This window comes from Channa argus, chromosome 12, assembly GCF_033026475.1.
Source record: "Channa argus isolate prfri chromosome 12, Channa argus male v1.0, whole genome shotgun sequence".
Taxonomy (NCBI): domain Eukaryota; kingdom Metazoa; phylum Chordata; class Actinopteri; order Anabantiformes; family Channidae; genus Channa; species Channa argus.
This window is the reverse complement of record NC_090208.1, coordinates 21,507,192-21,522,965: the sequence shown is the minus strand read 5'-3', so window position 1 is coordinate 21,522,965 and position 15,774 is coordinate 21,507,192. Positions and strand designations below refer to the sequence as shown.

The 15,774-nt window shown below is 38.2% G+C and overlaps 1 protein-coding gene across 1 annotated transcript; it reads right to left on the bottom strand.

Moving 5' to 3' along the window:
* Positions 1-334: 334 nt before the first annotated feature.
* syt4 (synaptotagmin IV) lies at positions 335-10,067 on the bottom strand. The gene is made up of 5 exons (XM_067525274.1): positions 9,798-10,067; positions 7,093-7,712; positions 6,645-6,968; positions 1,848-1,968; positions 335-1,354 (listed from the first exon to the last, which is right to left on the bottom strand). Exons 1-5 carry the CDS (start codon positions 9,829-9,831, stop codon positions 1,035-1,037), a joined length of 1,419 nt encoding a protein of 472 aa, XP_067381375.1. The 5' UTR covers positions 9,832-10,067; the 3' UTR covers positions 335-1,034.
* Between the last annotated feature and the right edge of the window lie 5,707 nt (positions 10,068-15,774).

The following is a 15,774-nucleotide window of genomic DNA, read 5'->3' as shown; positions in this document are numbered from 1 at the left end:
GAGCTGTTAAAGGTTTGTTTAGAAACAAACAAACCTACTTAAAAATACACAAACACACACAGTTATTGTCATATCAATGTAATTTAAAACAAAGACTGCAAACTCAGTTTTGTTTCTCAGAACTTGCCATATTTTATAGTAAGGTACATACATTTACATTTCAGCTGTCTTTGTGCTCACAGTAAGGGGGACAAAACACCGACAGTAAACATGATGTGGGCTGCATCTATTCAGAGCACACATACACACCCACACGCTCACACAATCAAGTTAGCACAAGCACTCTCATATCGAAACACACACACACAAATGCATCCACAGTTACAGTCCCCAGTGCACTCAGTCTGTTCTTGTCAATTCTCAAACCACCTAATTTAGGTTTTCTTGTTCTTAAATGATATGAAATACCACTTATACAAAACATATTCAACAAATAAACAAAAAGAGTACAAAACAAAAACAAAATAAAAAAATCTACATCCTTTCGAAGAGAACATTGTCATTATAAAATAAACTTTAATCCACATTTTGTACAGCATTGTCAGATGTGGTTCATTTTCATATGATGTGTTAAGTTGCTATTTATACGAGGAAGAGCTGAAGAAAGAGAAGAAGAAGAAGAAGAAGAAGAAGAAGAAGAAGAAGAGTGACATTTAAGACATCTCTGCGATGCACACGGTTACCGTGACAATTAGAGGTTGTCATGGAGATGATGTTGCATGTTACCCAATGATTTCTGCGACAGTCTTTGGAATCATTTAAAGCTACGGGGTTCCCTTTGTGATGCCCCACCCTCCCTGCTGAACCCCAATAACTTCAAAGATAAGTTAATGAATGGTTCACTAAATGATGACATCGCTTGAAATGACCCTTTAGAAAAAAAATCAATGCCCCCCCTACTTTTTTTCTCATCCTACCACTAAAAGTTCAATGGGTGGTCCTAAGCAGGGCATTAAATCCTGCCCATCCTCATTACATTCCCAGATCAGACCAGATCAGACATAGACATCAGAATCCACCAACACCTCAACGTTCTAATCCTCCGACATGGCGTGCCACTTGGCAATTTGGCGACGCGGGTGATCACATATCTCCCTCCAGTGCTCGCCTGGAGTGCCTGCTGCTGATGTGCCCAGCACGAGGCGCCCGAGTATGGTGTTTGGGCTGCGTGAGTTGCCTGTGTCTGAGTCCATCAGTAGCAGCTCCACGCTGGTGTCCCTGAGGCCCTCTTCGGAGGGTAGATCAAAGACAAAGAGCTCATTGAAGACTGGATTGGGGGAGCATTTCTTCACGTGAGTCTTCTTCTTGCACACACGCTTCTTTCCATGGTACATATTAACCTTGACGTACGGATCTAGATTTTAAAAATGAGGAGCAGGGAAAGAAAGTTAAGCCAGAAAGAATTTTTTTTTTTAAAGTCATGAAAAATTTCCCTCCCTGCAGCAGTTGCAGAGTGGCACATTATTCCTGCACCAGATCAATACTACGTTCGATAGGGCAGAAATGATGGATGTTAGAGATGAGGACAAAACAGTCTGGCTTTGTAAACACACCTTGTGTGTGTGTGTGTGTTTGTGTGTGTGTGTGCGTGTGTGTGTGTGTGTGTGTCTGTGTGGGTGTAGTTGTCACTAAAATGCTGTCTATCAAATCCTGATAAGATTGCTTTAGTGCAGCATTGGTGTCATTATAGCAACCATCAGAGCCTCTAAAGTAATCTAGGCTGCGTGGCAGGAAGAGCAAGATGATTGCTATGACAAAGAACAGCATGCACACAAACATTTGATAGTCTGTCTAAGCAGTGATCCCCTAGATTGTGTTTTAAAAGGTACAGCTAGGAGTTGATGTACCTGTAGGTCCATTGTTTTCAGTCTTGGGCAGGTGGCGAGCCTTGAGAACAACCACAGTCAGAGTGTTGGTGGTAGACTGGTAACACAAGGAGAGCAGTAACTCGCCTCGGCCTAAGGACTTCTGTAGAGACAGGGGGAAAGGGTAAATAGTTGAGAGGTGAATGGAGGTGAAGCAAGGTGTTCTGTTAATGCTGTCAGTGTCTCAATAATGCAAAGTTGTGATGCAGAAGCTCCCTTCTCTGCTCTGCATTTCACTATGCTACTGTTCCACAATCTGTGGCACACATACACATCCACGCCTGTGACCACGTCCAAGACAGTTGATGCGTCAGATACTGTGATCACACCTAAGAGAGTTTCACTTCTCTGCTCATGGTTGCCATGGTAATGAGACATAGTCTTGACCTGATGTGAACGTGTCTCTCAAAATACAGATGTGATTATTCTGCCGATGCGTTTTCCTATTATTCCTCTGGGAATATTGTAGGCTGGTTATAGTTCCATAGAACCAAGTGCTTGCACAAAAAAGAATATTTTATTGTACACTACAGTTTTTGTTTTCCTTCAGGGTAAAAACACCATGTTTGCGACCTGCCACATCGATCGTTAAACTGCTGTGTGCTCCCTACGACACACACATACTGGCACAAAGAAGTCAGACAAGATCTATGCCACACAGACAAAGAGAGCCACCACCCAACCAGCAGGAAGCTGCTTCTAATCAGACAGAAAAGGGTTGGTATATATCATATTTAAAAGATTCTGCCAAAAACACCTATACACATCTATTACTGTAAGATATTAAATATTGGACAAGTTCACACCATACTGACTCATTCCTTCAGCAGAGGTTTATGAGATTTGTCTCTCCTGAGACCCAAATGAAAAATGGAACTGAACAAAATTTGATTCGAGGAGCACAGGGATAGCTAGCAGAACATAGCTGAAGAAAAATTATCCTCTTGATGATAAGAATGCAGAGGAAACTGCAGCGAGAAAGAGGCTTTTATAGATTTCAGAATCTGACCTGTATTTCTCAGCACTTCTCTGAAACACTGCGTCGCATCAAAGAACTTTAAAGCTATCACAGATAGCTCACATTCCTCCTGGGAAGGTACAAATGTGCTCCCACCTGGTAGGCACAGTCCATTCATTTTAGTAGAGCTCTGCAGTGTAAAATATCAACCCACAAATCTATAATTACATTGATATCAGCTCACATTCCACCTGCAAATTGACAAGTGCTCAAGTTCAGCAAACCATCTAGTACTGCACTATAGAGAACTGCTGTACACAAGACCACAGAGCTACGATAAGTATGTAGAGATCAGCTTACACTCCATCTTTTAAAAACACCAAAGCATCCAATGTAATGTAGTAATCCCTCCTGCTATAATTCAGTCCAATGCATTTATAGAAACATATAGGTAATATGTACACACCTCATAGTACTACTAGTAACATGGTACATTTGTGAGCCTCATACTTGCGGCTTGGAGCAGAAGATTACTGGCCACAACATTAAAATACTACAGGACATATATATGTCCATATGAACATAACAGCTAGTGTGAGAAGAAAAAAGGACAAGAATTATGTGACCTATGTACAGTGTGTGTTTGCAAATGACATTTAAGGGTGGATTGATAAGGAACATACAGAACAGGAATAGAATAAGGTAATATAATAATAATTATTATAATTATTATGTCAAATAAATAAATAAAAGTAAAGGGGTAAGCAAGGAATAATGGGAGAGCTAGGAAAATATTCTAACTTTTATACTATAAAGATAAAGTATTGACATCAATTGAAATAAGAAGCTAAAAATACTAATAAGTGGTGTAAAAAGGAGTAAAAGAAATAGAAGAGAAAATAGGAAGTAGCACTTACACGTCCATATATACTAAACTGGTGTTCATACACACACATATACATATGTACATATGCGTATATAATAATAATAGTTAAAGTAATATATTGATAGCAAGAAGACAATAATGTTAATAATATCAATAATATCAATAATATCAATAATAATAATAATAATAATAATAATAATAATAATAATAATAATAATAATAATAATAATAATAATAATGATGATGATGATGATGATGATGATGTTAATGATGATAATAGTAATATTAACCAATAAGGTGATCATTGAAGTTTTCAGTTGTTTTCTCTATGGTTGTGTATTCTGTCTTTTGTCCAGTGACTGATATGCATTGAGCTGATAGATTCCCAGTTTTGAAGAATTATTTTCTCGGTGATTGTTAGAAAGATGAGTACTGGGTTTCTAATTTAACTTGGAGATGATCTTATGAAATGTTTCGAGTAGGCAGAGGGATGGTGGAGAGTGTCTTTATCACCGCTATTATGAGGGAACGCATCAGGATTCAGGCCCAAATGGTGTGGAAGTAATTATCTGTGCTACCTGAGGTGCATTGTGAGCAGGTGTCTGTGTTGGTTAATCCCATTTTAAACATTTTTGAGTTATGTTGGTTCTGTGAATGGTCTTATATGGTATTAATTAGAAATTTGTGTCATGGAGAAGATTACAGATTTCTACCCAAAAGTCAGAGTTGGGGGAGAAAGTATCTTTTTCCCATTTTTCTAATGGGACTGTTATTATATAGTCTTTGTTTGATACACTTTCATAGAGTTTAGGCAACTATTTATTTGACCTTGTGATTTTCATTACCTCATCAGATAGTGTAGGGGGCTGTAGTGGGTTGTTAGTTATATTTATTCTTGATTTAATTCTGGATTTTATTTGTTAGTATTGGGGGAACTGTTCTGACCCAATTTAATTTCCATTAATGTTTTAAATGATAGAAATTGGTTATTCTCAAATAGGTGTTCAAAGTGAGTGATTCCTTTTTGCTGCCATGTTGGAAAGTGAATAGGGTTAGTGTGTAATTGAAAGTCTGGGTTGTGCCGTATTGGGGTATATCTACAAGTTATTAGTGTTGATTTTGTTATTTCGTGAGCTTTAACTGATTGTAGGATAAAAGCAAAAGATCTGAAACTGAAATAGGTTTACATTGATTACATTACATTACACTGTAAATATCCCTTTTGAATCCATTTGACTAAGTATTGCAGTTGTGTTGCTAGTAAGTAGTGTTGGAAATTGGGTTCCTTGAAGCCGCCGTGTAACAGGGAGATTCTAAGTTTCTTGTTTTTTCCAGTAAAAGTGACATGTTAGTGAGTCAAATGATTTAAACCAATTGTCTGGTGAAGCTGTGAACAAATTGTTGAATTGTGGTGAAATCCTTAATCTTACTTTAGCAATTCTTCCAATAAGTGAAAGTGGCGGTCCAGCATCTGAAATTGTCTTCTATTTTTTTAAAATATAAGGTTATTTGAGATGGATAAGCTCCATTGGCCTGGGGGAAATATTAATGCCTAAATATTTAAAGTTGCCAATATGAAATAGAAGGAGGAATTCCTGGGCTGCAGAATCCTAGGCATCTTCAGAGAGTGAAAATATTCTTGATTTCTTCCAATTTATAGTGTAATGTAAGGTTACAGAAAATGCATTAATAATATTAAATGTTTCCTTTAGAGAACTGTAGGGGTCCTGTAAGTGTAGTAATATGTCATCTGCAGAAAAAACAAATTTTTTGGTGTGAATTTGTATCCTGGATTCCTTTAATTCTGATATCTTGTCATATGGCTGCTTCTAGCGGTTCTAAAAAGATCCCAAAATAAAGACGGAGAGAGTGGGGATCCTTGTCTGGTTCCCCAGTGAAGTGTAAAACTCTTCGAGGTGACCCCATTTGTGAATATAGTTATAGACATTATACTTATTCCATTTTATAGCCTGCCTTAGTATTTAAATTATCTGATGCCATTTACTGCACCACAGTTCACTTTATTATTATTATATACAGTGATCTGAACCTCGATTGCTAAATGACTGCTATTCTGCAAGAACACACGCCATGGCGGCGCTGACCATTGCAGGTATTGCTGAAATAATCAACTGTATTTTCAAGGTTTCTCCCGAAAAATTGCTGTTAACAAGGTAAAGAACAGATACAAAAACTGATGCAACAAAAAACAATCACCAACCGCTAGCAAGCATCCAAACTCAGTATCAGTTTACAAATCCATTATGGTGCAACAGATGTATTCTCCACAGAGAGATACTGTACACTTTCTATCAGCTTTCTCCACTGGCTTTATTTAACGTTAACACATTTCTAACCTATTTACAGACAATAAATGTAAATTCCATCAGTGCACTTACAAAATAATGCAAAACCAGATTTAGGAAGGAAAATACATTTGAATATTTCAGTGTAGTATTGTAATATAAAGTTATTTATTTCTTTAGGTTTAGTTAGAGAAAGCTACTTGAATATAAATACATTTTAATAAGTAAATGACTTCCAGAATGATTATGCGCTGTTTAATATTTTGATAACGGAGGCACTTCAGTTTTAGTTTCCCACATTTGTCCAAACTGCCCTGTTGCTTTGCTTTTAGGGACTAGCAATGCAGGCCCTAATGCGATAATGAGGGAAATGATGAGTCATTAGTGGAACAATTTCAGAATATAAAGTGATTTTCTGGTCCGGTTTGAGTGTTACTGGAACTGTTGTTTTCATTGTGTCGGAAACTGGTGGAAAATTACTTGCAACTTACTAAATGCAACAATGTAGTCCCAAAAGTTCAATAAGGAAATCAGTAAAAGGTGACAACCAAACATGACAATGATTTACCACAAACAGTGGAGATGGTGATAATTAAAACAGAAAGCATGAAGTTTTTTTCAGATCTTACCTTGACGTTCCTCTTGATGATCTCCCGGCTCATCAGGACACGCCCCTCTGACAAGTCGATCCCTGACAAGGGGACAAGGGTCTCCCCAATGACCTCGTCTCGGGAGAATCTATCAAAGCTCAGCACCATGAAGTGAAGGGCCAACTCCGACACTCGAGCCAGTGGGATTCCATAGAAGCTGAAGGTCTCGTCAAAGGTTGGGTCCAGGGTCTTCCTCAGGACTCTGGTCTTCACACGGTGCTTTTTCTCTGGCAGCAGTGTCAGCTTGATGTAGGGGTCAGAGGTCAGTGACTGCTCATCAGTTGGGGTCAGGCCATGGGCTTCCTGAATTTTTTTAAGTCAAACAAATCAATGAATTAGTCTGACTAAATGACACCACCTTCATTAAAGTAAACAAATGATTGTAAACACACACACTCCTAAACACCATCCTAAACACAGATAGTACCTTGATGTGGACGATGAAAGCCTTCTTCTCTGGTTGATATTCCAGGGAAAAGTGGAGAGTTCCCAGTCCACTCTCCCTATCTTCCCCTTGGGGCTTGTCCACAGCTGGTGTGGGTGCCTGGCTGGAGAGGGTGCTAGAAGGTGATGGGAGGTCCCGGCGATCCATTACTCCAGGTTGGGTGAACCCTGCGTGAGGAGATGGCAGCTCCAGGTCTGGGGAGCTCCGCACCTTCTGGTGATGGTGGTGAAACGGTTTGGTGGTGAAGTTGCCATTCAGATCTCGTTTCTCCAGATCCAGATGTAGAGACGATCTGGAACCGACTGGACTTGATGGCAGTTTACCGGTGGTGGTTGGACTCATTGGTGACGCAGTGTGGCAGTTTCCATTAACGTCAGTTTTACTGGTGTCATTAGCTGCTGTGGTGGCAGATGCAGCAAACTTCTTCTTACCACTTAGGTTCTCTGGGTAGATGTCAACCCCTTTGAGCATATGTACAAATTTGTAGGGTGGTGTCTTCTGTGTTTTTGTGTTTTTCCGTTGGCAACAGATCCATGCAAAGGCTGACACAGTGAAGACAAGACCGAAGACACTCACCACAGCTACACCTACAGGAACTACCACTGTGGAGGGGACAGGGGGTAGGGGAGAGGGGATGACAGATGACAGAAAACTTTAATTAAACATGTTAAAATGACTACACATTCCAACAAACAGTCTGGAACAAGCAAAGGTAACACAATCAAACATAGAACAATCCTTCAGGTTACACAACCTCAGCAGATTTTATTGTTGTACTGAAGCTAGTGAATCCATTTTGTGTGTCTGACTGCCGGAGGCTGCAGTCTTGACTCAGAGGGAGATGAAAACAAAGCAATCTGTTCAACATTAATAAGCGATCATCATTACTGTGATCATATTCCATACATGGGTATAATATATATAAAGGAAACAGCTGGTCGAAGTAATAAACTGCTGTTAAAACTATTGGTTGATTTCTTGCTGACAGGTTGGTGAACTAGGAGAATCAGGAGATGGAGACATAGACAACAACGTCTCAGTAACAACACAACTAGAGAAACAAATGTTCTTCACTGTCATTTATCATTTTGATGATGGCAATGATTATAAATCGCCATAACTGGTCAATGCCATGCAGACTTACATTATTATCAAGTTAAGAAGGATTTTTGGCTGAAAACTAGACTCTTGAAAGAACAACATCAGAAACCAGATGGTTGGTGCAAAGAACCATCCTCATTGTAGGATACATATCAAAACTGATAATTAGAGATTAATTAATTTTGTTCGAACTCTCTCAGGTAGGACGTCAAAATCACATTCTCTTCAAACACACTGGTACTTACAGGCATCTTAATCCTTTCAGTGCTAAATTTGTCTCTTACAGTCTCCCTAAAACATTAGTATGGCGACATACAGTATTGCAGGGATATTTGCCACTTGAGTTCTCTATTTTGTGGAGCTGAACTCTGACTCAACAGCATTAATACTGCCATCTCATGCAGTCAGAGTTAATAGGTCTCTTTCAATCGAGACAATGCAGACCATTTCCTGCAGTTAAAAGGGCGGCCCAGTGGAAAAGCACTTAGGTTAACACCCATACAAAGAGAGAGAGAGGGGTGGGGTACAAGAGTACTCACTGATGTACTCTTTTGGATCAAATCTGCTGTATTAGATCATCAATTGGTATTTATACGTAATTATTATTTATACATTTTTCTTTTAAACACCTGTGTTGCATTGCTGGTTGTGATGATAAAGCATCACAGCAAATGATGAATGCAAACAATGTGTTTTTTTCTAGTTTTACTATGAAATACATACAGGTAAAGGCGATGATTTTTTAACTGTTTCTGATCATTTATGTCTGTATGATAGGTCTATATGTTATAATATTATTATAGAAAAAAGGTAGCCTTCGTCATGTAAGCTTGTTTTAGTGTGTAGGTGTATATAATGTATTATGGAATCATGTGATTTAGTTATCTGGAAGACCTGCCTCTCAGTCTTTTCCAAGCTGGACAAAAACGAGGGACAAAAGCTTATTATAATTTTAGTTCACAGATGTTTTTCAAAGCTGTTGCATATTGGTTTTTGTTTGTTTTGATTTTTTTTTCCTCTCATCAATACTTGGGTCTAGATTCCTGGCTGAAATGGTTTTCAAGGCGACAACAACAGACAGATGGATGTGCCAATGGGAGGGCTCTGAAAAAGCTGCTGATCCGAGAGGAAATAAAGAAAACACCTGTGCTATAGTATCACCTCCATCTACCCATAAGAATAATAAAGATAATACATTAACTTTGTTCTTTGTTCTTGTTCTAGTACGGTACTAATATGTTCTCCACCCTATTTTCCTCATCAGCTACTGTAACCTGCAAAATGGAGGCTGGAAATCTTCAGTTAAAGGGTTCAATTTGACTTTTATTTTTATTATTAGTTTGAAATTGTATTTATTAAGTCACTCTACTGTTATCAAGATAAAACAAGGAACCAACAGTTAGTGTTTAATACAGAAAGTAACAAAACAGCTACTAGCGACTAATCTCACTAGCTGACACTTTTCAGAGGAGTCACATGTTACGAATCACGCAGCCCTCTGTGAAAAGAAACAAGCCCAAGCTGACCACAAACACCGTCACACATTTAACCCCGGTCCCCCGAAAATAAATGAAGCGTGGACTCACCGAGCTGAGCTCCTTCCTCTACCATTGGAGTCATTGTCTCTGTCCGAGGTGCTGAAACTCTCCGTCGGCTCTCACACCGAGCTCTTGGGTGTCGAGGTGCAGTAGACTTTATCTTTGGCAAACCGCTCTGATTTTACTATGTTGAATAATGTAAAAGGTTTGTACGGTTTCAATAATTGAAAAAGCAGCCGTGTTTCGCCCAGAGAGGAGGATGGAGGGAGGCTCTGTTCTCACCCTGCTGCTGTTACTCTGTGATGCGTGAGCGTGTCTCAGAGGCAGCAACACCCAGGTTTCTCTCTCTCTCTCTCTCTCTCTCTCGTTGTTTTCTCTGTCTCTCACTCTCTCTCTCAACCTTGGTTCACCATCTCCTCCCCCCTCCCCACCGGTAAAGCTGAGCTCATCGGTGCTGACGCAGTAGTGACGGAGGCTGACTGTGAAATCAGGAGCCCCGGTGTAGCAGCACAGCAAGGGCTGCCAATTTCCCTGATTGATTGTTAGAGAATGACCGTTCTCAGTCTGTATCTGTCACCTTTTGTTTGTGTGTGTGTGTGTGCCTCTGGGTTAGTGTTGTAGGATTCTTATAATTACAGTACTGTATATATTCTATTAGCCTGCTCCCAAAATATAAGTAAACTGATTCAGTAAAGTCAATGAAGTACAGTGCAACCCTCTGCTTAACTAGGGTGAACTGGGTTATTTTTATAGAGTTGCTATGGTAATTTACTTACTGTATATACATTTGTGTAACTGTAATCAAATACAAAACTCATTCTGGCTACACTTGTGCTGGCCGTAACAAATAAAAACAAACGGGCCAAAGCTTAAATACGGACCAAGACTGACCCCTGCTGTTTACAGCAAAGGATGCATTTTTTTCTGAAAACGCAAAGGCACAACAATTAGTGAAAGTATGCTGAGCATGTCCTCTGATGATAAAGATACCGATCTGTGGTCAATGTGTTTGAAGAATCCCATGGACTATTAATGAGTCCTCAAAGCATGATTGTACTGTACTATGCCAGTGAGGTATGTTGCTGAACACTGGGGCAGTTTAAACTGCAAAGTGTCTGAACATCAGTAGGGTAATCTCAAAACCTGCTGCAAGTCGCTTTCTCCACCACGTCAATATCAATATATGTGTAAATATTTACGTAAAGTGCCCAATAGTAAGCAAGAAATGGCATTTATAAAGTGTAGATGTTGAAATCACATTATACACATATCTTGTCTGACATATTAGCAGTGTTCAAAGTGAGCCAGTCCGCAGTTATTTTCTCTTTTTTCCGCTGTGCACAAATAAGAGTGCTTCATGTGTCAATTAGCTTTAATTTTCTAGGGCTGAGATCAGTCCCATCAGTGTAAAATGTTCTTCACACTTTAAGGTGTAATATATATTAAAATTGCAACAGTGCTTTTTTGGTACATGTGATGTCCCTCCATCTTCACAAATGACAAGCAGAGGATTCTCCGAGAGCAAAAAAAGGTCAGTAGTTAACTGCACTAGTCTTATAAATCCAGGATGCTTTGACCCCATTAGTTCTTACCTTCATCACCATGTTAATACTTGCCTACAAGTTTTCCTGGCAGACTAAAAACCTTTTTGCAAACTGCTGTGTCCCACTGGTTAAGTACTGTCATTGCCTTATCTGTTGCTACTGTATTTGATTGTTTTATGTTAGATTCAAAACACGAGTAAAGGGGTTAGTTCGCCCTGCAATCAACTCTAACTTACTAGTAAGAAGTGTATATTGTTAATAACTGAGTAAAGTTAACTAAAAAAGTAAGTTATGCTTGCTATTGGATTTTACAGTGCACTGCACCGGAGTGAGCACAGCTAAAAGGAAACCCCCAGAGTATTTGCAAATTTTTACACACAAAGCTACTGAATTGATAGTAAAATGTGACATTTAAATAGGGATCATTTCATGCGGTTTCAAATTCAATCTGCCAGTTCAAGTCAATCAAACGATATAACGACCAGAACTTGAATTGTTTTCTGAATTTGAAATTCGCACAATCTCTGTGCCATGTGAGATCAAGAAGGCAACATTCGTTACTGTAGTGGAACTGGACACTTTAGAGGCTGTGTCAAAGAACATGGTGGACAAGACCAGAGCTGATTTTTTTATTTATTATTTACCTTGGTAACTTTGATGTTCTTTCAGTGTTGCTGTAATGTGTGAATTCACCACTTGTGCATGAATACGTTACATTTTAACTACGGTATGCAGGTGTCACATTCATCCTTATCACAAATAAGTCACATGATCACAACTAACAGTTCTGTAAGGCCTCCATCAGTTTCAGTTTTACATTTGTAATTCACAGTAAGTCTTTGTACAGCTTGTTGTGCAGAACCTGTTTTATTTTGTGACATTGATTCATTCCAGTAAAGTGAAAATGACAGTGGACTACATGCCAAGAAACACACACACACACACACACACACACACACACACACACACACACACACACACACACACACACACACACACACACACACACACACACACACACACACACACACACACACACATAACTATCTGAGGTGTGTCTTGTGGGTGGTGACACCACGAGTATATAAACCATTTTGTGTCTCCATCTCATCATTGCGTCATTTATCACCTGTAAATCCACTTGTCTTCCAGGAGCTGGTAAGATCACAAACACCGTTACGAAATATGTTGTGTAGGCAAACAAAACACCTGCAAAGAATATACTAATTAACTGTGTATTTATATTTTTGTTATATTAAAATTTTCAAGCTCACAGGTGGTTTCCATTACAGCAAGAGATGGCAGCAGCAGCAGCTTTGACCAGGGACAGACGAGTGACAAGTGTCAGAGCCAAAAAAGGCCTGTTCTTTGTCTTCACTCTGGTGGTTGTGGTTTGCCCTGCAAATTCTCTGATTGACAAGGACAAATTGGTAAATGTACTGTTTTTAAAGCTTCTTTAAAATAATTCAACACATACATATATCCTTACAACCATCTGAAGAACTGAGAAAAAAATATAGATTCTTGGCAGTTGTTTTGTACCATGTTTGACTAAATGCTAATATATGTTTATTTCTTCTGTAGGATGAGCTAAGACTAGACCTTCAGAAACTAAAACTTACTTTAGAGAAAAGGAAGGTAAGACAGTCAGCTCTGTATTTTGGGAGAAAAAATGTTTATAATGAAACTAATGAAACAAATAAAACAAAGCAGCGTTTCACATCAGATTTAGGTTTTTGAGAATGAAATCAACAAGTGTTTATCTCCTCCTCAGGTAGAGCACTTTTTAGATAGTGAGTTCACTTCAAAGATCATGGATGACGCGCTGTCCTTAATTGATCATTTGACTAGACTGACCAGGGAAACAATGCCTGAGTTTACACCACTGCTCGAACTCATGGAGGACTTGAAGCCTTTCATGGAATCAACCAAGGCTTATGTGCAGAAGGAAATAGAGAGAGATGCTGCAGAAATTCACAGTTATGAAGAGAAAATGCAAACCCTGGAGAGGAAGATAACACATCTTGGGAAGTATGATGACCTGTGACAACCCCAACTCAAAATTTGGAATTGAGCTGGTTGTAGTAAATTCTACATCTTTGCTTCTGTCTTTTTTACACATTGTGTTGTAAAAGCTTTTCACAAATGTAGTTGTTTAAAACATGCAGCCTGTTTGTAATGCTATTAAAGAGTCGCCTACACTGCTGGTTTCAGTCCCTTGCATTCAATTGTGAAGATCTTCATGTACAGTTTATAGATAGAGCCCACAAATGCAAACGTTTAATTTAGAAATAAAAACATTTAATTTGCCAATTCATGGCCTATATATCAACATGTGTGTTACAAATGCTTTCACATCTCTTGATGAGAGAAACTCTTGAGACAGTAATGAATATATAATTACTTTGCCAATGTCTTTTAGAATTACTAATTTAGCTACGATGTTTTAACATTTTAACAGCTCCCTGTATAAATATTGTAAAATCATGCTCACTAACTCAGAAAACAAGAAATATTTAACTGAAAATATATTGGTTACTTGGTTCATGCATGAATACCAAATACTTATTAAGACCTTGAGTATAAAACTAATCTATAACATTAGAAATAATCACATGCTGCCTGTTTACAAAATTACATAACTATTTGTAATTTTTTTGTATTCTGAATTTAAACTTTTCAGTTAGGAAGTACATAGTATCAACAAAAATAACAATCTTAAAAAAAATCTTTTTGTGAACTGTTCTGCTTAATGTAGAATATATTATTCAAACAAATTGTTGAATATTGTATCGTGCTCTTAAATCTCACGCTTCAATCATCCTTTTCTATCAAATTATTGCCTAAAGTGACATAATTAAATGCAGTTTGTACAATATGTTGTTGTGGCAGCCTGAGATGACATGAACAGACTATATTTATCCAGCTACACCACCTGGGGAATTGCACCCTGGGAAATAGGTCATACAATAAAATGGGGATTAGGAATTAGGTACACAAGAGGCAAATACAATACTGAGGGAACAGAGACTTTAGTTGCAATTCCTAAATAAAGAGTATTCAAAATGCGCAGATAAACCACAGGCAAATCTATGCTAATAAGGCAAGACAGGCAAAACAACAAGGAGGTTAAAATGTTCCCTTCAGCCTTTATTTAATTGTGTTTAATAAAAATTAAACACAGTTATTTTAGCAAACACACCTAAATATAACTTCTATTTACAAAAGAATAATTGTATTTACGTATCACGACATGGGAGTGGTGCCCTCCTAACAGAGCAGTGGGCAGATTGGGCAGGGTCACCATAGGAGCTCAATGGTCACAGGTGCTCGGCACTAGTGCTACATTCAACAACATTACAGTGCTTCAGTGTTACTTAATACACCATAAAAGAATGAGCTACTGTACATTTTTATTTTTTAATTGTGTTTGTTATGCTCTTAAAAGAGATACAAATTCTGCCATCTGAGTTATAACCAGCTCTACTTTGTAGCTGCAGACTGCTCAATAGACCCTTGTCTTCCATCACATTATTAAGACCCCCATCGTTAATGCTGTGGCTGATTTACTATTTTATATTACTGTTGGGAGCATTAGCAGCCCCAACATTCTTGTGCATTTGACAATCAAAGTCACTTTTTTAGACACATTTGTGGACCTTGATGAGGGTAACAAGAGAGTCAGGAGGTTGATTTGTTGACTTGTTCATCTTGTACTGGATTGTTGTCTGACAGTTTGTAATGGTATTAGCATTTTCCCATAAAGCAAAAAAGGAGCAACAAGAGTTTCTGGGAAAATGAAAGTGAAGAAGCAGCCTAAAGTAGTGGCATTCACAGAACGGCATACCTACCCTGGATCACAAAGTACACAGGTGAAGTGTGCTGTGGGCACAAGTGACACCAGCAGTATGTACAGTATTTTGTTATGTGTTCGTCCAAATATTTCCAAATTATAAAATAATATGAAAATCTATATACACACTTAAATGACCACTTAAATGAGGACTTAAACCACAGGCAAATCTACGAACAATTCAACAAATCAACCTATTTATTAATTTGTGTGTTTAATAAAAATTAAACACAATTATTCCAGCAAACACACCTAAATATAACTTTTTTTTTTCTTTTTTTTTTACAAAAGAATAATTTTATTTATTTATTACAACATTCAAGTGGTGCCCTCCAAACGGAGCACTGGGCAGGTGCAATAGGAGCTCAATGGTTACAGGTGCTCCTGAATAGTGCTACGTTCAACATTACAGTGCTTCAGTGTTACTTAATACATCATGAAAGAATTAGCTAATGTACATTTTTATTTTTAAGTGTGTTTGTTATGCTCTTAAAGGAGATTAAAAAATCTGCCATCTGAGTTGTAATACCTTTATCCTTAATGATCAAATATAGTTTATGTGGAAATGAAAGTGGAGAAGCCGTCTCAAAAAGTATCCATACAGGTAATGTGACGCAAAAGTAGGGAG